Here is a 27,392-nt window from a genome sequence, read left to right on the forward strand (position 1 = left end):
CGCATGCGTGTACTAATTACTTGACTGAGTGAGTAAGGTTTTACGTTTCTCTATTTTATATCCATATAACAATAGGGCAATGAAGGAGCTGACAGTGGTAATGTAAGAAGAACAATATGTTAGTGTTGAAAACTTGGTACAAGATAATTTGTTCAGAAAGTATTGTTGATCTATGTAATTTGGTAATGCCTTAAAATATTTACAGCGCAAATCATGATAAACTTTACATTCAAATAGGAAATGAAATTCATTTTCTACAAAATTATCATTACAAATATTACAAAGTCTTTGGTGCCTCGGAACTCCATCAAATCTACCAGTATGTTTATATATTTGAAGTGCACCGATTCGTAACATTGTTTTTCGACGCCTTGCATCTTCAGATTTCAATAAAGTTAAATATGGTTCAATGCAAAATACACTTTTGATACTGGAATAGACATCAAGCGATGAACATTTGTGCATTTCTGAAAATATGAATTGCTTTTTGACAATCACCAACTCTTACATAAAAAGCTTTCAAAAACTGTTCCTCGTTGCCAACGCCTTGAGCTTCCCACACAAAACCAAAACCATAATTGAACAACGTATTTCGGACAAAATATACCCACGTTTTCCTACCAACTTTGTCTAAATTGTGCAACATAATATAACACTGCTTTGGATTTCTATCCCTTGGTAAGCGTTAAAGTTTGAACCAATACTTCAAAACACGTAATACTATCAACATAAATATAATTTCTACCACATTCCGCCAACAGAGCAGCGTTAGAGCATTTATAACTTACGCCCAACACATACTTACAACATCTAATGTGAAACTGTTCAATAACATGCCATTTCAGAAAACCCAATATTTCCGAAGCGTACAAATTTAACGGATTTGTCTGGACGTCAAAGATTTTGAACAAAATAGTTGGAGAAAATTATTTTTAAGACTCCTACCAAAAAACCTTAACTCAGCACAAGGCGTTATTCGCTTTATTTACCAGATTTTGAACCGATTTAGACCACGAAAGTCTATTTGAAAACAATAAACACAAATAATTATAATATGTAGAAACGTTTGACTTATGATCCCCAAAGTACCACGATTCATACCGCCTTAATTTACCACCATTTCTAAAAACTAACACCTCCGTTTTCTCAAAATTACAGACAAGCCCCATTTTTTACAAAACTGTAGTAATACGTTGATCTTCCTCTGAAGACTTATGTTTGTTTGCAGATTCTGCCATTAATCAATTGCATACAGTAGCAAATACAATTCCATAAACTCTGGGTCAATAGATACACCCCTGTCACCACAAGTAATTATTTCCGTATACAACTGGTTAACAAACAACGCAAATAGAAGAGGACTTAAAATACAACCTTGCCGAACCCCTCTGAAAGAATCAAAATATTCCGAAACATTTAAATTGTTTAGCTTAACACTAGCCTTTGTCTTTGAATATTATCTCTAATGATATTGAACATAGAACCATGGACACTTTTACATAACAGAACAAACCAAAGAAGATCTCTATTAACTGAATCGAACGCCTTACGGAGATCAACAACTAAACAATAAAATCTGCCTCCTGTTTTTGACAAATATTTCTGTATAACACTTTGAAGTGTAAAAATGTTATCGACCGTAGAATAGCCTTTACGGAAGCCACATTGACACTAAGGGTACAGACCTAACACTTCAACCTCTTTCAAACGCCTGTTCAAAATGGAAGTAAGAACTTTGCCACAGATATCCATAAGAGAGATACCACGATAAGTATTTACTTCATGAATGCTTCTTTTTTTATGCAATGGAAATATAATACTTAGTGACCACCGATCTGAAGTACATAAATATGACTGCAAAACAATTTGTTAGCTCTTAACATCTCAGGTGGAATACCATCTGGACCAGGACTTTTACAAGGTCGTAAACTACCAAGAGCAAACTCCACCTCTTCAATACTTATGTCCCTATTCAAAATATTATTTATATCATAAGGAGCTGACACTGGTAACACTAACAATAGGGCAATGAAGGAGTTGACACTGGTCACACTAACAATAGGGCAATGAAGGAGCTGACAGTGGTAACACTAACAATAGGGCAATGATGGAGTTGACAGTGGTAACACTAACAATAGGGCAATGAAGGAGTTGACACTGGTCACACTAACAACGGTGCAATGAAGGAGCTGACAGTGGTAACACTAACAATAGGGCAATGAAGGAGCTGACAGTGGTAACACTAACAATAGTGCAATGAAGGAGCTGACAGTGGTAACAATAACAATAGGGCAAAGAAGGAGCTGACAGTGGTAACACTAACAATAGGGCAATGAAGGAGCTGACAGTGGTAACACTAACAATAGGGCAATGAAGGAGCTGACAGTGGTAACACTAACAATACGGCAGTGAAGGAGATGACAGTGGTAACACTAACAATAGGGCAATGAAGGAGCTGACAGTTGTAACAATAACAATAGTGCAAAGAAGGAGCTGACAGTGGTAACACTAACAATAGGGCAATGAAGGATCTGACAGTTGTAACACTTAACAATAGGGCAATGAAGGAGCTGACAGTGGTAACACTAACAATACGGCAGTGAAGGAGCTGACAGTGGCAACACTAACAATAGGGCAATGAAGGAGCTGACAGTTGTAACAATAACAATAGGGCAATGAAGGAGCTGACAGTGGTAACACTAACAATTGGGGAATAAAGGAGCTGACAGTGGCAACACTAACAACAGGGCAATGAAGGAGCTCACAGTGTTAACACTAACAACAGGGCAATAAAGGAGCTGACAGTGGTAACATTAACAATAGGGCAATGAAGGAGTTGACAGTGGTAACACTAACAATGGGGCAATGAAGGAGTTGACAGTGGTAACACTAACAATTGGGGAATAAAGGAGCTGACAGTGGCAACACTAACAATAGGGCAATAAAGGAGTTGACAGTGGTAACATTAACAATAGGGCAATGAAGGAGTTGACAGTGGTAACACTAACAATTGGGGAATAAAGGAGCTGACATTGGCAACACTAACAACGGGGCAATGAAGGAGCTGACAGTGTTAACACTAACAATAGGGCAATAAAGGAGCTGACAGTGGTAACACTAACAATAGGGCAATGAAGGAGTTGACAGTGGTAACACTAACAATAGGGCAATGAAGAAGCTGACAGTGGTAACACTAACAATAGGGCAATGAAGGAGCTGACAGTGGTAACACTAACAACAGGGCAATGAAGGAGCTGACAGTGGTAACACTAACAATAGGGCAAAGAGGAGCTGACAGTGGTAACACTAACAACAGGGCAATGAAGGAGTTGACAGTGGTAACACTAACAACAGGGCAATGAAGGAGCTGACAGTGGTAACACTAACAACAGGGCAATGAAGGAGCTGACAGTGGTAACACTAACAATAGGGCAATAAAGGAGCTGACAGTGGTAACACTAACAATAGGGCAATGAAGGAGTTGACAGTGGTAACACTAACAATAGGACAATGAAAGGGTTGACAGTGGTAACACTAACAACAGGGCAATGAAGGAGCTGACAGTGGTAACACTAACAATAGGGCAATGAAGGAGTTGACAGTGGTAACACTAACAATAGGGCAATGAAGGAGCTGACAGTGGTAACACTAACAACAGGGCAATGAAGGAGCTGACAGTGGTAACACTAACAACAGGGCAATGAAGGAGTTGACAGTGGTAACACTAACAATAGGGCAATGAAGGAGCTGACAGTGGTAACACTAACAACAGGGCAAAAGGGAGCTGACAGTGGTAACACTAACAATAGGACAATAAAGGAGCTGACAGTGGTAACACTAACAATAGGGCAATGAAGGAGTTGACAGTGGTAACACTAACAATAGGGACTATAAGGAGCTGACAGTGGTAACACTAACAACAGGGCAATGAAGGAGCTGACAGTGGTAACACTAACAACAGGGCAATGAAGGAGCTGACAGTGGTAACACTAACAACAGGGCAATGAAGGAGCTGACAGTGGTAACACTAACAGTAGGGCAATGAAGGAGTTGACAGTGGTAACACATACAACAGGGCAATGAAGGAGTTGACAGTGGTAACACTAACAATAGGGCAATGAAGGAGTTGACAGTGGTAACACTAACAGTAAGGCAATGAAGGAGTTGACAATGGTAACACTTACAATAGGGCAATGAAAGAGTTGACAGTGGTAACACTAACAATAGGGCAATTAAAGAACTGACAGTGGTAACACTATCAACAGGGCAATTAAGGAACTGACAGTGGTAACACTACCAATACAGAAATCAAGGAGCTGACAGTGATAACACTAAGAGCAGGGCAATCAATGTGTTCACAATGGCAACACTAAGAGTAGGGTCATGAAGCAGATGACAACGGTAACACTTACAATAGGACCATTAAGGAGTTGACAATGGTAACAATAACAATATGGCAATCAAGGTGTTGACAATGGTAACACTTAGTGTAGGGTCATGAAGCAGATGACAACGGTAACACTTACAATAGGACCATTAAGGAGTTGACAATGGTAACAATAACAATATGTCAATCAAGGTGTTGACGATGGTAACACTAAGAGTAGGGTCATGAAGGAGATGACAACAGTAACACTTACAATAGGATCATAAAGGAGTTGACAATGGTAACAATAACAATAAGGCAATCAAGGTGTTGGCAATGGTAACACTTAGTGTAGGGTCATGAAGCAGATGACAACGGTAACACTTACAATAGGACCATTAAGGATTTGATAATGGTAACAAGAAGACAAAGTCATCAATATCCCCCGCAATGGCGAAATACTCTTCATGATTATGTCTACGAGTTATGATAATGTCAAATATTTAGGTGTGTATATAGAAAAGTGGAAGGTGAGTACTGAAAGGTTTCAAAGTTCTGCTCCAGAAAGGTGCACTATCACCAATTTCAGTCTAAGTCGAACTTGTTGCCATGGAAATGCCAAAAATATTTTATTCAGAAATCCGAAACTACCACAAGGCACCAGTACACCAGCAGATCTATGTATGTGCCAAGTTTGGTGAAGAAATAGTGAACGGTTTTAGAGTTCTGCTCCGGAAAAGAGCACTACCACTAATATTAGTCTAAGTCGAACTTGTTGCCATGGAAGCGCCAAACATATTTTATTCAGAATTCCAAAAATACCAAAAGGCACAAGTACACCACCAGATCCATGTATGCGCCAAGTTTGGTGAAGAAATATTGAACGGTTTTAGAGATCTGCTCCGGAAAAGACAAATGTGCACGGATGGAAGGACGGACGGACGGAGTCCCATTTTAATACCCACCGCAAAACGCGTTGCGGGGGATAACAACAACAACAACAAGTCCACTTGAAGTTGATAATTTGTTTAAATGACAACGCACTGGGTGGGCTGAGTATAACTAGATAAAGAGAGGGATAACACTTCACAGACTAGATCAAGGTTCATACGCGGATCACATTTGTGATTACAGCCATCCCTTCATAGCATTCAGCATTCTTCTGATCAGTCACAGTTCTCCTCCATAGCTCCACTAAAATACCACATGTACATAAATATACAACGCCATTTAGAAAGTAATCACATGTAACATATGCTACATTGGGAACTACACTTTCTCAGTAAAGTACCCATTCTAGTACTTTTGTTAAGTTGATTCCCATCTAGGATTCAAACCGCACTCTCAGAGTCAGGCACCTGTTCCGGCGATAAGTTGGCCGTACCCGGATAAAAAGAAAGCGTAATCCCAAATGTAACCTATTTTACAGACGTTCACGTGCATACTGACGTTCCTGGCGATAACACGCACTTCCTCAAGGGACGTGATTTAATGACAGTGACGCAAATACGAGTTCAGCATACACAACCTCGTATACAATTTAACAGGATATGTTCCCCACTCCCATGAATAGAAGGGTATTGAATCACAACACATATCCGTATCTGCATCACATTAGTTCCTCGAGGCCGATGTGTGTGTTGCCCAGTAATTAAATGTTAGTTGAGTTGAATACCCATTGAGAATATATTTAGTGAGAAATATTTCCCATATCTTTTTTGTCGACAGAGACTTTAGGCATGAACTATCATTAATTATTACCTGCGTTCGTGAATCGTGGACAAGAGGTCATAACTGGTTCATGTTTGTGAAGAAAGGGAACTTTATCTACCACAACCACGTAACACAGCGGACGATATAATCGCAGGCCCCAGTGTGAGTATATCTACATTCGTATCTATATATACTTGGTATAAGTTTCATTTTATGTCCAATAGGACACATGAATAAATATTGTCATTTCTTGGTGGAACCAAATCTGTGTATGAGGTGTATTAATATCCAATCTGATATTACTGTGGTTTATGTTACACTGACCTGGTGTACAGAACAGATGAATGAATGAGTGATTTAACTGCCCAGTCTCTGATAATAGTCAAATACGTCGGTGTTGACACCGTGGCGTAATATATATTATATGACTGCGTCAGGGTAGACACTTTATAGCTTTGTCATTGTTGGAATGGGTCAATTTGTTCAACTCCCTCGCTCTTAAAGGCCTGTGTTAAATTCGTCGGTTTTTGTTTTAAGATTCATCATTGACAGGTCATGCCCATTCAGTGTTATCACAGCTATAACTGAGTCACAACGGGCGAACGTACACAGTGCTTGTTATAAGAGACGGCAATTGGAGTGCGGGCCGAGTTCATTGAGTACGAACAAGTTCATGTATATCATTTTGACCCGAGGCCGGGGATCGCTCCTCATGGGGACAACAACTAGCTTGCCCGGAGTAGATATATGACACATTTAATAGGTCACCGTGCGTTACAAAACATTCATCAGAAAGCGTATTTAAACTTCTGTACTCATATTCATATAAGAGACACCACTAAGATATCACCCATCCCACCTCTAATGTCCGTACAATGGAACACCGACCACACCTCTCACGGAGCTTATGAAGTGAAGTGCGTAATTCTTACTTTAGTCAATACCACATCGTTGCATGTAGGGAATCGAACCTGGGCTCGGCGTGACAAGCGAACGCCTTATCCACTAGGCTACCCCACCGCCCCACAGAGGATGTGTGTATATATGTTATGCGTATTTATGTCACAAGACTTTTACACGGGAAATATAGTTAGGGCCTGAGATATCTCAATGATATTTTTTAGCATATACATAAATATATGTGCTTATTTCATTGCGTATTTATTTACCTGTAAGACAACTGATAATTTTGTGAATAACACCTATCAACAAGGAATCGGTCACTGCCCGACTGCATACTCCCATTATCGTCGAACATCTCATAACTCCATGTTGCTGTGGTCAGATATCAAATCACACGAAACTAATAATTCTGTCACCACTGTAACACAAGACGTATCGAAAAAGAAAACAAATATGAATTTGTACAATACATAAAAGACTGAAATAGTAAATACCATGTCCATTTTACGTGTGTAAGTTTAACATTTTGTTGTCATCATTACATGATCAAGCCATGTAATACCTATCACTATTTATATCCCTTGCCATGAATGTTAGAAGCTCTGTGGGGCGGTGGGGAAGCCTAGAGGATAAGGCGTTCGCTTGTCACGCCGAAGACCAGGGTTCGATTCCCAACATGGGTGCTATGTGTGAACGCTATTTCTGATGTCCTCCGCTGTGATATTGCTGGAATATTGCTAAAGGCGGCGTAAACATACACTCACTCACTCACTCTTTATATGCCTTTAAACATGCTTTTGAATGGAAGTTATCGTTATATATTACACATACGCCATATTTTGCTAATATTGCTAATAGCGGTGTAAAACTAAACTCACTAGAAGCTCTGTAATGTCCTCCGTGGACCTGTTTATGTAAATGGACAACAGGAGCATGGTCTATAGTGCGTAATAAACAGAGAATATCGAATACACAAAAGGACTATCCTGAAAAACCTAAGAGTGGGATTCACACAGTGTACCCATATAACGAACCAAAGGTGCGTTTTAACCACTAGGTCTACCACTGTTCCTGATCTACATAACACGTAACTGACATGTTTAAACAATCTCCAACCGTGTATATGAGGACGTGTTCCCTGTAACAATGCAAGACTCATACCACAGAAGCACTCGCCATACCAGGAAGTGACATGTATCTGCTAGTATTACCCCTTCACAGTATCACCCGTGAAGACCCGAATTAGAGTTGATCTTCAGTAGCCCATGCTTGTCGTGAGAGGCGACTAACGGGACCGGGTGGTGGTTGACACACGCCAGTGGCGTAGATCGATGCTCATGCTGTTGATCACTGGATTGTCTGGTCCAGACTTGATTATTTACAGACCGCCCCCATATAGCTGGAATACTGCTCACTTACCCTAACACAGCATCAGCTCATGCTGAGGAAGAGTGAGACTGGTAGTTATGCGCAAAGATGCTATTACGTTGTAATCAAAACATCACTTAGGGTTTCCTCGTATGAAATCATTTATACCTCTGTTTGACTGAAGAACATGTCATTGGTTTCTCAGAAAGTCTTTGCACTTCGATGTACGTAAAAGTTGGAATCAGTCTCACCGTTGTTCTCTCTACTCATTGATGGCATAAATTGTGCACATTTAATTCGATGCATAACTCGCAGATACATCGAAGCCAGAATAACCAGTAAACGAGAGACATGACACACCAGTAAAACACAGGCAAAGAAAGGGAATCTTACACATTAGATGCTTGCTGTGATTTGTTTGTTTGTTGTGTAACGCCATACTCAGCAATATTGCAGCTATATGGCAGCGGTATGTAAATAAACGAGTCTGGGCCTTATAATACAGTTATCAACACCATAAGCATCGATCTACGCAATTGATATTCGAGACAGCTTTACCTGTGAAAATATTGTGAAACCAGTGAGCATGATTCTGTTTTCAGATCCGACAAAGAACTGCACAAAGATGGTGTTGCTGCAGGTACGTAGTTTACAACTGCATTCAGAAATAAGTCAACATTACTTAACATATAGCGTTGATGTTGTGGCTGAGTTTCATGTCTGTCATCCGATATTTTTCAAATGAGGTTAGGTGAGGTGAAATTGGGTTTAACGTCGTGCTTGAGAATATTTCGCTCATATGACGACGTGCATGCGTGTGTATGTGTATGTGCGACTGCTTGTACTAGCCCAGACTGAAGCTGGTTTTATAGTGCTAGCCCACTGAGATACCATGCCGCAGTGAAGCATGAATACCCCACTCAGACACATTATACTGACTCCGAGCCGACCAGTCCTTGATGTACCCATTAATGCCGAGCGCCAGGCAGGGACCAACAAGTACAATATTTTAACGTCTTTTGGTATGACGCGGTCGGGGATCGAATCCGCGACCGGACGCTCTAACCCCTACACCACGGAGGCGGTCTTTACAAATGAACTTGATTTTGCAGAACATCAGTAAAACCCTTGATATTCTGTTTTAGGGAAAGGTGCAGCCGGGCGAGGAAAGAGTGTACCATTTGAACACCAAGGATTTCCTTCGTCCGCCTTTGAAACAAATAGGAAACAGCATAGCGGACATCAGAAGTTATTTTGAAAAGAAAGGTATAAATATACTGCACTCAAACAAGAAGGATCCTTACGACTAGCATTGTAAAGGAACTCAAAAGTATTTCCCAAAGTAGTTAGTAGTTGGTGAAGGAAAAGACAGCCATCTCCGATACTGTTTTGTGATGAACCGTAGAGCTTCAGATGTAATACTGCTGAATGCGGCGTACAACAAACACATTCTCATGATATAGTCATCATTGTACAATTGACTCTGCTTTTACACAGAGTGAGATTTTGTCGTCTCTGTTTTAACTGTCAATCGTTACATTGCAGGTGTCATAAACATGATGCCTGACGGACCCAAGAAGGACCTGGAGGATATTGACGCGGATTTGTTGTCGCTATTACAGGAAGATTGTGTCTTATCAGGTGACAATATAGTGAAAGGAGCATGTTCTGGCACGTGCACAGACGCTTCTTGCCTTGTGTTTTTGTCAGAATCCTTAGCAACAACATTCAATATCTCTGCGTCACCACCACCGTTCGAACACAAATGTGATATATTCATAGCAATGCCCAAGCAACCCCTTATTATACTAACAGTTGCTGATGATTCGACTGCGACGGGAGCAGAGAGAGACTATAATGCTTCTGTGGCCAGAGAAGTGACATCAAAACTGCGGGCGTTTACAAGTGAGAGTGTTAACATCGTGCATGGTGTTATCTGCAGAAGGGATTTGAAAGATAGTCGAACGTTCCACAGAAAGTTACTCCTTCACGCAGCTCTATCGTCGTTGTTCCTTCCAAAGTCTACTTTCTCCACGAGTGAACCAAAGTACAGCCGTGTTCTAACAGCTGTTTGGGCAGCAATGGCTCAAACCAGGGCTGTGCTGGCAGAGATAGATACGAGTATCAGGTTTCTTACAAAAGAACAGTGTGTCGTCTTGGTGGAGAACATGAACTCTAAACATGTCCAGGTGAGATGTGAACCCGGAAGTGGAGCTACGACTCTGATGCTGGAGGTGACCAGGAGACTGAGCAGGCTGGGGGAAACTCTCCTGGTGTGTAGGTCAAGGGAGGAGACGGACAGACTCAGGTAAATTACTCTGTACGTTTGTAAGCAATGACTGAGAGTATGAACAGGCCCGTATGTATGTGACCAATCATTCTGAGGCAAAAAGGTTTGTGTTGAAGATATGTGTTATTTTCCGATCGGGAGTATGAATTCTTTTCTTGAGTTTGTTATTTGCTGATTTTGCTGATGTCGTAGATACTTGGTAGTCTGATCAATAGTTGAAACATTCATTCTAACAAGCGTCATGGTATCATAGTGTTTGTTTGTTTGTTTAACGCTGCACTCAGCAACGTTGCATCTATATGATCTTAGTCTGTAAATAATCGAGTCTGGACCAAAAAGAACACTGATTGACAGCCTGCGCATCGATCAACGCAACAAGGCAACGATGACGTGGTTAATGACGTCAGCGCACCTGACCCACCTGTCCCGTTAGTCGCCTCTTAACGTAAACATGGGCTGCTGAAGATCCATTCTTAACCGTATCTTCGCGGGTTCATATCATATTGATTACTTTGGGTGTTCCATGACGTTTCCAGTTTGATGCACCCATCAACTGTATCGATGTGCGATGTTGGATACTTGGATCTGTCAAAGTTCGAGAATATTGTCCACGACACTGATGATATACTTTACCAACAACGAGGTCGTCACTGGCAGTTCCTGAGAGGTGAGCGCGAGACAATGCACCCGTCACATTTATTCTTATGTCACCAGAGATTTGACTAAATGTCATTCAAAGACATATCTTTAGTAACTTGGTATCAGATGTTATATAGCTTCTTTGGAGACATTAAAATTCATTCATAAGAATCTTTACATACAATCGTAGTATATCAAACTGTAAGAGCCATGACCATTGTGTTCAGTAGTGGTTTATTACCACGCCGAAGACCCGGGTTCGATTCCCCACATGGGCGCAAGGTGTGAAGCCCATTTCTGGTGTCCCCTGCCGTGATATTGCTGGAATATTGCTACAAGCGGTGTAAAACTAAACTCACTCACTCACTCCAGCTTACCTTATTTTAAATGTCAACCTCAGTCATAGAGCGAATGTGCGTGTCAATCATATACAAAATTACAATTTCCGTATCTGTGAAAACAGTGTAACACAACCTCTTATGTACGCAGTATTTGCATAATAGATAAGTTAACTTTTCGAGGATCTTCGAGTATCAAAATATATTTTCTAATCTTGGATAAAAGGCATCGAACGAATCGAATTTCACGTGAGCGCCTCTACCCCAGCCCTCTGTTATATTTTATGAGCGCTTTAAAAAACGTCCTGTGTTTTAACAGTTATAAATGTGTACATGTAAATAGTGTGGAAACTGTAGAGGTGTGCCACAAGTGGATGTGAACACTCACACGGACATGTCTAGAACTGAATGACTTTCATTATGTACGAACAATGAATTTATGTCTATTTTAACATTGAATGGAACAAATGGATATGCCAAATCAAAACACGTGATCATATCCGAGTGAGTAAGTGACTTAAAATTTAAAATCACTTTGGAAATATTTCAGCCATATCGTGACTAAATCAAGTTATAGATGAATAAAAATAAAAAGGTTATTTATAAAAAAAAAACCTGACAATGAAGGACAGTTAAACAACTAGAATATCACAGATTTAAATGTTAAACTAGTAATAGACCAACGCTTAGTCTCTGAATATATATATTATTTTGACTGTAACAAATAAACTCATTTAAATTGATAAGTCGCCCCAGGGAGACCGGAGATTCAGAACCTGGAGAAATCTAGACTTGCTTCATTTAGGGCTTTAGCACTGCAGGGAGGGCTAGACTGTAGGGGGGATAATATGGTTAAGGGACTGTGAGACAGTCTAAACTAGTAATTAAATCTAAAACATTTTAACTGCCGAGGACAGCACAATATAAAAACAGGCATAGATTGCCAACAACTCAAGGTAGATCTCCATACTAGGGACCATGGCGACTTACAGTACAAAATCATATTCGATTGTCAAATAATTAGTCTGTGCAGAGTTGCTCCCCTTAGTTGCGACAATGACGGGGTTGATTCTTATCCTGCCTGCTCTGTATCTGTGCTCATCATTTCACGAAGACAGTGACGTCATCACAACGGGATTGTTTGTCTCAGGCACGCATAATGAAACACTGAAATACTGTCCAACCCAACACACGCAATGCATTATTTCTTATGATTATAAATACTTATTGTTTGATCGGCATTCTAGGAGTTGGCGAATCAAAAATGGAACATACAACTTTATGGACAACGGTGTAAGAATCTACATCGAAACGTCGCCCTATGCATTCAACAAGAAGTTGTCATCCATAAAGTTGTATGTTTCAGTTTTGAGTATAAGTACGATACGGGGATCGGTGGGGTAGCCTAGCGGTTAATACGTTCTCTCATCACTCCGAACACCCGGTTTGAATTCCCCACATGGGTGCAATGGGTATCACCCATTTCTGGTGTCACTGCAGTGATATTACAGGAGTATACTGACTAATAATGTGTATAATCTGCTTCTGAACACGCTTCGAACGAACTGGAGTATATAATATACTGTTGTTTTCGGCCCCGGGTATTTGTTGTATTTTTGGCCAAAATGCGTATAATAAACTACGATTGTAACCAGGTAAAAATGTCTCTGGTTTTTGTTTCTTGATAAATTTGTTTTCTGTTATCTAGAATCCACTTGAAGCAAGAAGAGACAGTAGCAGTTGCTAGAATGCTTATCGCAAAAAAACATCTGTGTCGGCCTCATGTCATCTTCCTCCTTCCTGCGTCACCTTCCTCCAACTGAAGCTAGACATCCCTCCACGCTGGTCTATACAGATTTTAGGGCTAATGTTATGGAGTGAGATCTATGACGCCAGTTCAAGAAGTTGGGCCCTGGGATCAACTCTGCTCCTGGTGTGTTATTTTTGTTGTATAATGCCGCACTCAGCAATGTTCCAGTTATATGGCGGTGATCTGTAAAAAAATCGAGTCTGGACCAGACAATCCAGTGATCAACATTATAAATCTACGTAATTGTGATAGTCAGCAAGCCTGACCATCTCTGAAGACTGCAGAGTGGATGTGTGAGACGTTGTACTTCTAGTACTGGACAGTAAACAAACGGCAAAAGACAGTCGGTTCGTTCTTTACGTTACAGTCATCAATATGGGACTTCATCGTTTCAAAGAGCACATATTAGACATGCACTGATTTAAGTCAAGGACGGTGACTTGACTACATTGAATGCGGCTTCGTCGGGTGGTATTACACACGTTTATGGTCGCTGCTTCACAAATAAATAATATCACATTTGCTACCAACTGACCGAAAAGTGACTGCGATATCGAAATAGAGTGTCGTGTATTGTTCATCAAGTCTAATAGTGATTTAATATTTTAGTTGTAATCTCAGAAGTAACCGCATGTCTGTGACACAGAAACAAATCACTTGGATCTTCCAGAAGATGACGTCTTGCATGCTTCTTTTCATTAGTCTGATCAAAATGCCTCATATCAATCTACCTCTTTCTGTCTCTGTGCGTATATATATATATATATATATACATATATATATATCACAACATTTGTATGCAGTTGCATTGTGACGTCATGACAAAGTGACATCATAACATAATCCGTTTAAATGTAATCACTTCTCCCTGAAGACAAAAAGTGAAACATGTTGGAGAAGATCTGTGTCGTGAAGATTAGGAAACATGTTGGAGAAGATCTGTGTAGTGTGATTATTTCAGAAACTCTTATATATATATATATATATATATATATATATATGGTTCGAGGGAAAACGCAATACGATGAGTTAAGTGCCTGAGGTGAGGTGAGGTGAGGTGCAATGGGATTTAACTTCGTAATTAAGAATATTTCGCTCATATGACGACGTGCATGCGTGTGTATGTGTAGCTGCATGTCCTAGCCAAGACTAGTTTTACAGTGCTAGCTCACTGAGATACCATGCCGCGGTTGAGCATGAATACCTCACTCAGAATATACTGACTCAGAGCAGACCGGTCCTTGTTATACCCATAAATTTCTGACGTCCTCCGTCATGATATTGAGCAAAACACTTCCTCACTCCAGACATAGTAAAAGATACAGTACTGAATAATAACAGTGTTCGCGTTAACGCAGAAACCCTCGTTTTTCACGCAAGAAAAAACACACGCAAACAATATTGTGCTATATCACACAGAATATCACAAATATAGATGTAAAACAAGCATGTTTATCTGAACATATTTTACTCTACAATAGATCACACTCCAGACTAGAGACTGCCACCAACTGAAGGTACATGTAGATCACCATACTGTGGACCATTGGGACTTGTCGTTAGCTTATCGAAAGAAGCAACTAACGGGATCGGGAGGTCACGATAGATAGCTGACTTGTACATACATGTGATACATGTCATCGTATCCAAGTTGCGTAGCATGTTGTTGATCACTGAATTGTCTGGTCCAGACTCGATTTTTTTACAAACCGCTGCCATGTAGCTGAAATATATTTCTGAATAGGGCGTCTAAATGGCACCTATTAAAAACTGATGAGATTTTGAGCCTGCTAGCACTGTGTATTCTATGTATATCATTTCAAATAATTCCCATCATTACATAAAAGCAGACAAATACAAAGGACATAAAGACTCAATCCCTGTAGCGCCTGTGACAGTAATCTCCAGTGAAGCCTTCAACACAGAGACAGGTCCTGTTCCCTAGAAAGAAGGTCCCTCCATTCCCGCATGGATACACGTATATATATTAACACATGGACGGATGCTAGAACAGACTGGATATTATGTGTAGTGAGAATAAATACGATAATCACGTCTCAAAAAAAGATAGATTGAAGTTGTTACAGTGGCAAGAAAACTAAAAGGAAATGACATGGAAGTGGTGATGTGAAACTGTGAAAATGGACAGTGATAGCAGTGATGATGAAGATAATGAAGGCCAAGGTTATGCTTCCCGTATGAGAAGCAACGTGCACAGCATGGACAGGGGCAATGGTGATGGCAGTGAAGTCATTCCAGAGTCTGTGGGTTGTGTTGACATTGACATTACTGTTCACTCTGGCAGTGATAGTAAATTATTGATGCTGACTAAAAGAACTATTTGAAGTCTAAGAACATCAGGTGTGTGTCACAGAAGGGCGCCAAAAAGTTGTTTCCATATGCAAATAGGTTAGTAGGCAACACCGCCTACTATAGGTTCTGAGGGCACACAAGGAATGTCATATGTGCTTGCCTGACAAAGTGTATTTATGTCTGTTTAAATTTCTCACCACACAGGGCTGTTGTTCATGACATCATTTGATTCATGTCAGGTAGGTCATCTTCAGACTCTGTCACATGTGCTTTCAGATTTAACTGATACTGTGGATCAATTGAACTTTGCTTTCTTTGTGTTAATGTTATCACGGGTCCAGGTATATTTAGTTTAAAATATGCCATTGTAACATTATACTTCATTTATGCAACATTTCTGGGATCTGCATAATAGGTAAATATCTCGTGTTCCCATTATGTTGAAAACGTCTCCATGGAGAAGAGACAGTGTTTTGATGGACACCAATATGTCAGCCCACTTCATTTTGGACCATTTCAGTATCTAGCATACCCACAGCGCGGAGACGCTCATATACATGATATCAAATTTCACGCAAATTGCTTTGCTGCATGTTTATTTAGGGTTATATTTCAAAGTTTTCAAATAACTTTTATTTATGCAGTTTTTTGTAATGCACAGTTACTTTTTTCCATTAGTATATATTTTAAAATCATGCAGTTACTTTTTCCATTAGAATATATTTTAAAATGAAGCCTTAACACTATAATCACCGCCTCGGACAACATTATCTGATCGGCCGCCAGAACCTTCAACATTGCTATGAATCATCACCATTATCTACACATTCCCATCAAACTTCAGATCTTTTTGAGGCGGTGGGGTAGCCTAGTGGTTAAGGCGTTTGCTCGTCACGTCGAAGACCCAGGTTCGTGGTCACCACAAGGGTACAATGTGTTAAGCCTGATGTCCCCAGCTGTGATATTGCTGGAATAGGGCTAATAGCGGCGAAAAACTAAACTCACTCAAACATTCACGTATCTAATGTAATCACCACATTAAACTATATGAAAACACAAACTAAAAGATCAGGACCACATGACTGAAGATAATCTTTCAAGACATTAACTAAGATATCACAGCCAATAAACATACGTCAACAATTAGCAGTTCAACTACACAAATACACATGACATAGACTATCATCCGATATTTACGCAGATATCAACTTTGAAAGTTGTGATTTTAAAATTTTAATGTCACTGTGTAGATGATATACTATCAGAGCCATATTCTGTATTATTGAGTTTCTCTTATATATTTATGAATATTCTCGAAAACTGCCAAATAGATAAAAAGAAAATTAAAAGATAACCTTCTCTGCTAAGATCTTCTGCAACTTACATATTTATAAACACCAGTAAATATAATTTTATTTTTGGAAACTTACAAATATCAAAATAGCTATTTCAAAAAGACAAACACACAGTCAAAACACACTGTTTACAGATGCTTTTACACATTTATACCAACATATTGTAACCGTATTCTAGCTTACCTCAATATATTTCTAATCCTTGAACAAAGTAGGTACTCATCATCAGGACAAACATAAAGAACCTCAACATCCTCAGTCAGGTATGCTGCCTACATATCACTGCTTTCGATGTCCCTTTCCAGCATTTGCTGCCTCCATGTTACAACTTTCGATGTCCTTTTTGGATTAGTAGTCAGTGGAGTTTGTCATTAACATGTAGAAGCTTGGCGGTGTTGAGGTGTCCTGATCGCAAAGCAAAGGCATTGTTCTTCTGAAGACTGCTCTCCCATCCATTGCTGGTTTTAAATATTTTGATACAACATGTGTGAGTAGCTACTTCTACTGGTAGGACATGCTTACCTTTGTTGGAAATACCAACAAATCATGTCTCTTTGATTTGGTCATTCATTTTGTATTTCACGATACAACTATAGACAGTTCGATCCAAACTATGGCTGTGCCGATACCTTAACGGCCTTCAAGCGTGTGGTTGGTCAAGCTCTGCCTACCATTGGTTCCAAGGGTACATAAGGAAGGTCCTATGTATTTGCATGTAACACTCGGGATGAGACAAGTTATGGTTACAATGTGTATTTATGCTTGTTTGCATTTCTCACCACAGGGCTGTTGTTCATTTGAATCATGTCGGGTACGTCATATTTGTCTTATCTTCAGACTCTGTCACATGCGTTTTCAGATTTAACTGAAACGGTGGACCAACTTTGCTTTGTGTTAATGTTATCACGGGTTCAGGTATATTTAGTTTAAATATTGTAACATTATATTTTATGCTTCACGTATGCAACATATTCTGGGATGTGCATCATATATTGACTATTTTTATACTATGATCCCTTTCTGTCACGAAGAGAAACGTTTTTCGTCCCTCGTGTGAACATAACTAACATTGATGCCATATATACTACTGGAATAAAGTAACTGAGCATTATATGTTGTTATGCCATTTTAAAAGCAAAATGACAATAACATAATTTGTGTTGTTTTCCTTAATCAATGTTTACCTGGTGACAGAACATCGAAACCTGTATGATTTGATCCTAGGCATCGTGACACGTTCTTGAAGAGATGTGGTGTCAAAGTGAGTGAGTGAGTGAGTGAGTGAGTGAGTTAAGATTTAAAGTCGCATCGGCAATATTTCAGCCATATCGTGACTAAAACTAGTTCTAAATCCATAACACATACATATAATATATACAACCCTGTCAACGAAGCACAGTAAAACCACTAGATGATCGCGGATTGAGTTAAAACTAGCTAGCATATATCCTTAAAAGTAGAAAATTACTTCTGGACATTATAATGTAAAAATGGGCTATAGATCGCCAACAACTAAAGGTAGATCACCATACTAGGGACCATGGGGACTTACAGTGCCTTTGCTACCTGCATGGACCTTAGTTGGATTTACACCATCCCTTCAGCCGCTGGCGATTGTAGGACAAGATTAGCCGAAATTTAAAGGAACAAATATACTACGTTTAAAAATCGAGTAAGCAAAAATTTAACATTGAAAGTTTTGGGACTTACGTACCCTCTCAGGAGGACAATAATTTTACGTTACTTTTCATACATCATTTGACTGTCAGGCACAAAGACATGATGGAATGTGGCTACAAGTCATAAATTAATGGAAAACATATTTCATTTTCTTTCAATCTACAAACATCTGAATAAAATATTTCAAATCAGTATGTTAAAAAAACTATTTCCAAATTCAGATTTTAGTTCAGAATATTCATCATCCTTCTCTTATCAGCCTAATATTTGATCTATATCACTGCGATCACACATAGATATCAAATGATTCATTGGTAGCTGAATACATAAATATTATAAAGGGTTTAGTATATTTTGTGCATGAGCAAATTTAAAACATAACGCGTACGCTTCTCGGCCTTGTAAGGTACATTGTAAAAACCTTAGTCAAGTACAATGTTTCGAATACTAATATTGTGTTTTATCTTATTTCATACTTGCCAATCAAATCAACCAACTTATGTAACCTGGAAGAGGTCATCGGGGCGTGATGAAGATGCAGTTCTATATGAAAAAGGCAATAACGAATGGCAGTGCGTGGAGAATGCCTTTGGTGTATCCTGTGTTCTTGTTGTGGACAAATCAAGAGAAGATGCTACGAGACAGGATGCATCAAGCTATAATACGTCAAGAGATGATACAGGACAAAGCACACTGGACATTCCACAGACGTGTTCATGCAACTTTTCAAGACAGGCTCAACACAACGACGATATCCTCTTTGCAGAATCAGACGATGATGTAATGCACTATCTTAACAATAGCACACAAGCTTTTACAGAAATGTATACATCACCAAAGAACGATGGTTAGTTAGTGGATTCTGAGTGCTGTTGGCTTCTTATATCTGTATGCATTAGTTTATATGGCACCGAAATGTTCAGACGCAATCAACACTGTCTCTTCAGTGGAGAATTTATAAGAACTCTACTAAATACGAGTGTAGAACCATATTTAATTCACTATGATAAAACAACTAAACATCTATATTACATTCAAAAAAACCAAATACACACTTTCAGCATCACCGAATCTGAGAAGTCTGTGATTGCATCAAACATTGCTTCTGATTGTTGCACAGGAAATATTGAATCACATATGATGCTGTGTGTTTCAAATCATATCGAACTAGATGCTAATGTCACCCAGTATGTGTTCAGTGTAGCAACATACAATAAATCAGAACTTTTGTCCGGCAGGAAATATTTCAAAATCCAACAGGAAGGAATTGATCCAGATTGTACCGACAGTATTTGTCTGGTAACGGACATGATAATATTCTGGAGCAATATTGCTGTAGACTTTATAGTCTATAACACGACATCCGAAAAGCAACGTTGACTGAATATCTGTGCTAATAATCAGTTTGACGAAGAAAACCCCTCTGTTGGAGTTTATGGTTCACAAATATATGTGGTGTGTAAGGTCGAAAACAAAGATACCGAAAGCTATGTTTTTCATTTTTACGACCGGAATTTTCGCCACTTGCAAGACATATATGTCCCGTTTAAGCCGCATGTAATACCTGGTTAGGAGTCTGCTTCAAGGCATGTATACACGTAATATTCATACTCACTTACCAATAAATGCTACATCTAGATGTCGGACAAAATGTACTCCTATCATTCAAGTACTCAGACCTCTGTCAAGTGTTTGCAGTGTGTAGAGTGGTTGTCTGACAAATAACACAAATTAATCTGGGAATTTTAATAGTGGTAGTGTGGCTTAGTTTCAATATGTTTTCTCCTTCCTGGAGTAAATAACACAAGTGAGGACCTTCTGCTGCCTCACGTACTGTGGAAAGTCGCCAAATGTAGGTACATTTAATTTGAAGAAGACAGTTCCATTTCGATGTCAACAGTGTCATCAGGACTGGATCCAAGATTAATATACTGCACAGACTGACAACGTGTAAAAACATTTGCCTTCAGTTTACGTGTTTGAAGCAGCTTTGTGTATTTTCTCCTCTCAGCGAGCTCATGATTACGTCCCCATTTCAGAGCATCATTATCTAATGATGGTCACGAAATATGGTATTTTTTATTTTACAGACAAGTACCAAATTAAAAAAGGTAAATCGCCCTGTTATTTCGAAAATTGTCTCCTACTGTGATTTAACAGGACTCTGTCTTTTATTGGTTGGTTCAGCTTGCATTCCTTTGAAGTTGATGAATGTAATTAATCTCTCAAGTTTATTTTCTGAGATGTCAACAAAAGCAAAAAGGACACACCAGCAACATCGTTGCATGATTCACCTTCACTGAGACAGACACATTGATTGTAAAATTGAAAATGTTTAAAATAGAAGCAACAAAACCCTTTCCACATCCAAAAGAAATCAGAGTAAAAAAGCAGAGTCGATTGTACAATTGTGACTTTTTCACGAGTATATATTTTTTACAGCAGTATCACAGTTGTGCAGTATCACAGTTGTGCACTGTACATCTATTCTATATCCAAATAGGTAAAGTAGCATAAGAAACATTATAGGATTACATTGTGTGTATATGGTGTCACTATAGATCAGATACACCGCGACCTTATATACACTTGCCCAACTGCACAGCGAAAAATGAAATCCCAATATTCTTATTTGGGCTAGAGGGTCGTTGTCCGCAGGGGTACTACGAATATGTACTACGAATATGTACCACAGACCCGTTGCTGTATACAGAAATGCACCCCAAGCAAAGTCAAAATACAGAAACGTTCCGGGTACCCTATAGGCAAGTTATTCAACCAACACCGTATGTAACAAGGGAGGATAACAGTATATGGATGAACAACTTCTTTATTGCTGTGAGAGCGAGGTTTCGGTGTACGTTTTAACACCGTTATCAAGCATGTGATGAACAGCATACGGACGAAGGAGCATATATACAAGTTTGAGCAGATGTTTGCACAGTACAATGGGGATTAGGAAGCTGTGCAAACATCTGCTCAAACTTGTATATATGCTCCTTCATCCTTATGCTGTTCATCACTTGCTTGATAACGGTGTTGGAACCTACACCGAAACGTCACTCTCATAACTATAAAGACGTTCTTATTCTTATAGGATATTTATATAGCACACATATCCAGGCAACTAGTGCATGCTCAAAACGCTGGTATTTTTTTCCCTCTATCATTGGATGTCAATCTCAACGGCACATCAATCTCAACTCCCTTGGAAGTATACAACTCTTGCAGCCACTAGGCGCACCGAGTTATTGTGTTTTTTTTCATCCTAACGAGGTACCCATTCACAGCTGGGTGGACTGTAGTACATAGTCACAGTACTTGTCCAACTTGTCCGTATTCATGTGGCCACCATCTGGTCATATACCAACGGATTCGTGGGTTGTTTTAAGTGCACAGGGTTGTGTTCTGTACACTAGGGGTTCTGACAACACTGAAAGAGTCTGCACACAAAGTTGACTCCAAGGTTTTTACACACGGTCACAGGTGGGCTCGATCCCGACACCTAAACCTCGCCGCAGCAGTAGCCTTGCGCCTTAGCCAGCTCGCCCCCATTGTTGTTCATTCATATATTGTTATCCTTCCTTACTGCCCCAACTTCTAAATCCCATTGTCTTGTTACTGTTGTCTGACTTCCTAATCTCCATTGTACTGTACAAACATCTGCTGAAACTTGTATATATGCTCCTTCATCTTTATGCTGTTCATCACTTGCTTGATAACGGTGTTAGAACCTACACCGAAACGTCACTCTCACAGCAATAAAGAAGTTGTTCATCCATATAGTGTTATCCTTCTTTACTGCCCCAACTTCTAAATGCCTCTCAAAGAAGTTACCCTATGTAGTGTTTCTCGATCGCCTGAATACAAGTAACACTGGGCATCGCGAATTATTCGTCATTTCATTTGCTCATTTCTTATACAACGCAACCAAATGCGTCTCAAACAACAGTATCTCAGTTTCGATCAAGAAAACCATGCAATGCACCATGGACTCTCAGGGCTGTAGTATCCATGCCGAAAACGACCCCTTCAACCCTGTTTGGTTTGCAATAGGCGCCTAGCGCGTGAGTGTGTAAAATAGACACTCAGTGACAGCAGAACGTTGCATATATGAGACAAGTGTCGGTTGGCTACTGAGATGTTATGCTTTGCGTTGTGTTTTTAGAATTGGTCTCTTGGCGTGGTCAGTACATCTTGTCTGCGGGTTCTGTGTGAGTGATTCCTGACAGGTTTTCCCAACTTCAACTCAATGAAAGTCACAACAAAAGAGTATTATGTTTCCCTTCTTGTTTATTGGAAAAATAAATGAATGAGAAAGTTATATCAAGGCCAATATTCAGAACAAACAATCCTACGTATTTCTCCCCCTCCCAACCTACCTAAATCCTACTCAACATACAATAAACCTTTGATTATGTCCACCCCTTATGCCTACTCCCGAAAATAACAAGATAAAACCTACTTATTCTTATGCTATTTCTCCCCCTCTCCAAACTATCACTTAATCAACACGACATTCCCTATAAACAATAAGTGGAAACTTAATCTGGTCTTGATACAAGACTCGCGGTCGCAGAAAACTTACTCGATGCGGGTATTGGACGACTGACGATTCCCTACCTAGGGTAGGTTTATATAGCCGACATCGGACCACATGACTGGGGAAATCCGGAATTCAGCCAATGCGCACGCTACTTGCCTCTCTGACCCTCAAAATGGCAGAGCATGCAAGAAGCGCGACATTGTCCTGTCTCCCCGGCCACGAGGTCCGCATGGGCCTAAGCTTCTACATTTTGGACTACAAAGGTAGGTACTACGTCAGCCGCCCACCCAACTACCTATCCTACCCCACCCGCTATGAAGCTATTATATTAATTTATTATTTAACCCCCGAGACGCCCACAGGTTATTAATTTCAAAGTGAAGCAAGTGAATAGAAGCGACAAACCGTTTCCATATTCATAAGTCGATTATACAATTGTGACCATATCATGAGCATTTTGTTACGGTAAAATAATTGCCGTGACAAAATGTTTAAGAATCCCCTTTGAACCAGCAAAATATAATACAGACCAGTCTAAAATATTCTATAAGATATTGAGCAAACAATGAGCAAGCTACAATAAATTACAATACGGATTTATAGTACAATGCAACTGAGTCACAAATCTAAAGTTTTTGGTCACGAATATAAAATATCAACTCACCACAAACCTTGGTAATTACAGTGAGAGCAGATATTCTAAATGAAGCTTGTTTATAATGACAGCAGTAGTCAGGCAGTCACTCTTGAATGTAGGTCAGCTAGACGAAGGCAGACAGACGGTAGGCACAACTCCAGTGCTATGAAAAGTCCTGTGTAAGTTCATGTGTGTCCGCCCGTGATTCCGTGTGGCACTTCACAACAACCAGCCTATAAATTTACTGACACAGATTCTTGAACATTCCAGCAAAACGTGGCTGTATCATTATTCTCTTAGAACTTTCCCGATGGGCCTTGTGTTTACCACCGGTCAAAACAGATAGTTAAACAAAAGATTGCCTCAAGGGAGGCAACTCTTGCGCTACCAATAAAATGCGTACCGCTAAAATAGTATTGCCATTGAACATACATGATGCGAAATGTGACCCATAACCCACACTCAAAACTTTAACATTGTGACCCATAATAACTATCACTTAATCAATGATCATATAAATTATAACAAACACACTCTCCTAACAATATATTTGCTTCAGCAACATTACACTCTACCGAAATATTTCAATCAAACACTCAAAAAGCGCCTCTACCAAATTTATTGTGGCATCCACAAACATTTATTGAACGAAATCACTTGCCATTTTCATCAAATGTTGCCGCAATTAACTCTGACGTCATGTTCATGATGTCATGGAACATATGACGTCATTTCAAAGTGCCACGTTGCAGGGAGCAGGGAAGATATGGGCTATCTTGCCGGGTCCAGCTATTGACCAAATGGTTTCGCCAATATCTGGATAGCAAAAAAATGCATATACAGGGATATTCGTACTGTTTTAGTGAGTGAGTTCAGATTTTATGTCACATCGGCAGTATTTTAGCCATATCGTGACTATATCCAGATATATTAATTATAATTATAGGTAAAGTATAAAAGCCTGTCAAAGAAGGACAAGAGAACAACCAGACTATCACAGATATACATTTTATAACTAGCCATTAAAGTTAAAACATTGTAACCATACATGACAAGACAATATAAAAACAGGCTATAGATCGCCAACAGCTGAAGGTCGATTACCAAACTAAGGACCATGGGGACTTACAGTACTTTTGCTGCCTGTGTTAGATCCGAGAAGGAATAACTTCGTCTTGAAGAATTGTGGCTATTTATTTTGTACAGGCTTACAGCTGTCAAAATACGTGCGCACACAGCTGCAACGTCAACTAACTGGCCCTCAGCAAGTACTAGATACCTAACGGTGCACACTTCATAACAATACGTAAAATCGCTGTAACGTCACAAATAGAACACAATTATCTTACCTGAGCATTCGTTAGTTACTATGGAGACAGCCAGGTTGGATACAAATGTCGCCTACGAAATTTCGTGAGACTAGCAATGTAATACTTTCCAAACTACAACCAAACTCCTGCATTGACCATAGCTGGATTTACACCATCCCTTCAGCTCATGGTCCCTAGAGTGGTTGTCTACCTTCGGTTGTTGGCGATCCTCAGCTTTTTTATATTTGTATTGTCCTAATCTAAAATCCTCGTTTAGAGATATATGCTAGTTTTATTTCTTGATATTGTGATATTGTAGTCGGTTTGACTTTCCTTTGATGATGTACATAGTAATTTATGGTAAATTATAAAACCTAACAATAAAATGTTCTCGTCACAATATGGCTGAAATATTGCCGATGTGACGATACATTATAACTCACTCACTCACTCCTGGCGATTGTAGGGAAATTAAGCCATAATTTAAAATAACAAACAGTCTACGTTTGGTATGTTGAAATTTCCTTCGATGGTTTTGGGACTTACGAACCGTCTCAGGAGGACAAAATTTTTACAGTACTTTAACAACCTTTGAGGATACAGCCACTATCTGAGTTACTAATTGAAACTTCCAATCATAAAATATTTATCTATTTACGAATTTATTTCTTTTCAAATAAAATAACTAAATGAGAAATGATGTTTTTAAAAAAGATCCTTCATAGATCTTCATCAGATCACGGAAGTAGGATCTAATGGTAGCTTTGTAATAAGAGTATGGAATAAGAAGTGGTGTCACAGATTTGTTGAGTGCTGACTTGGCAGCAAAATCGCCATTTTGTTACCAGAGATTCCAACATGGCTGGGTAACCAACAGAGGACAATGTCGAATTGTTGCAAGATCATTATATGATCAAATTATTTGAATTAAAAGTGGATGTTACAAGATATAATTTTAATAGCCTGAAGGCAAGATAGAGTCTGAACAGATTATATATTGTTTATGTTTAGGGTGTCTTTCAATATATTTAAGAACCGTTGATATTGCGTTAGCTTCTGCTGTAAAAATAGAGCTGCTATCCGGTATTCTAGAAGATATTGTTCTGGATCCAATGACAGTGGAAACAGCCACAGCACCACCATTCTTGGACCCATCAGGATATGTATGTATTATATTACTTTTTAATTGATTTTATTTTTGTTTATATTGTTATTCATTAGTTTCTGATTTCTTAAACTTTGTCAGTGTTAGGTCAAGCTATGGCCTCACTAATTGCCTCAATAATTACCACTAATTTATTTTCCAGTTGAATGCTGCCAGCAGCGATGAATGGTTTAATTTAAACCAAGAGGCGGAACAAGAGAAGACTTTTTGTTGTACAAATACTGTACTCATAAAGAAGATTAAAGACACAGTTAAATGCAGGGTTAGGCTTGTTATGAATAAAGTCTTGTAATACATTGTAAAGATAATTTTATACGGCGTTGGGTAAGAGAAGGCTCATCTGCCTCGACATAGAGACTGTCAACAGGAGAAGTTCTAGAAGACCCGAGACAAAGTTTTAGGCATTGGTGGTGTACAGAATGAAGTAGTTTTATGTTGCTTTTGCAGGCTCCACCATATACAATGGAGCCATAATCAAGTTTAGATCGCACCAGTGATCTATATAAGTGAAGGAGGGTTGTTTGATCCCCTCCCCACTTTGAATTGGCAACATCCTTTAACAAATCGGCTATCAGTCATTTAGCTTTAAGGAATTTAATATGTGGCAGGAAGGTAAAATTGGAATGGAAAATAAGACCCAAGAACTTGGCCTCCTTAACGACGTTGATGTGTGTGCTATTTAGAAATAGTTCAGGGTCTTTATTCGGTTTGTATTTACAGCAGCAATGTATACAATTAGTTTTAGATGCGCGTCGAGCCTTGGCATTTAAAATTTTACTTTATCTAAATTATGCACTGTAGAATGTCAGCGAAAATATGTTTCATTTTTCTTCCTACTCTTTCTGGCCTGTTTACAGTCATTACTAAACCATTGTTTACGAAAATGTGGAATTGCAGAAGATTTTGGTATCATTTGGTCAGCAATGTCATTGAGTATATCGGAAAACAGCTGTACAGGA

At 39.3% G+C, this 27,392-nt stretch overlaps 1 protein-coding gene across 3 annotated transcripts; it reads left to right on the forward strand.

Annotated features, from left to right (window-relative positions):
• The first annotated feature begins 5,974 nt into the window (after positions 1-5,974).
• On the forward strand, positions 5,975-13,405 carry LOC124283381. 3 transcript variants are annotated; one of them, XM_046719430.1, is made up of 6 exons: positions 5,975-6,241; positions 8,953-8,990; positions 9,496-9,616; positions 9,896-10,658; positions 11,177-11,307; positions 13,326-13,405. In XM_046719430.1, the coding sequence occupies exons 2-6, from the start codon at positions 8,976-8,978 to the stop codon at positions 13,334-13,336; spliced, it is 1,041 nt and encodes a 346-aa protein (XP_046575386.1). In that variant the 5' UTR covers positions 5,975-6,241; positions 8,953-8,975; the 3' UTR covers positions 13,337-13,405. The 3 variants fall into 3 exon arrangements, with proteins under 3 accessions (XP_046575386.1, XP_046575387.1, XP_046575388.1); XM_046719431.1 differs by having other exon boundaries at positions 9,502-9,616; XM_046719432.1 differs by having other exon boundaries at positions 9,508-9,616.
• Positions 13,406-27,392: the final 13,987 nt, after the last annotated feature.

Source organism: Haliotis rubra, unplaced genomic scaffold, assembly GCF_003918875.1.
Source record: "Haliotis rubra isolate DU_JTF1 unplaced genomic scaffold, ASM391887v1 Scf314, whole genome shotgun sequence".
Taxonomy (NCBI): domain Eukaryota; kingdom Metazoa; phylum Mollusca; class Gastropoda; order Lepetellida; family Haliotidae; genus Haliotis; species Haliotis rubra.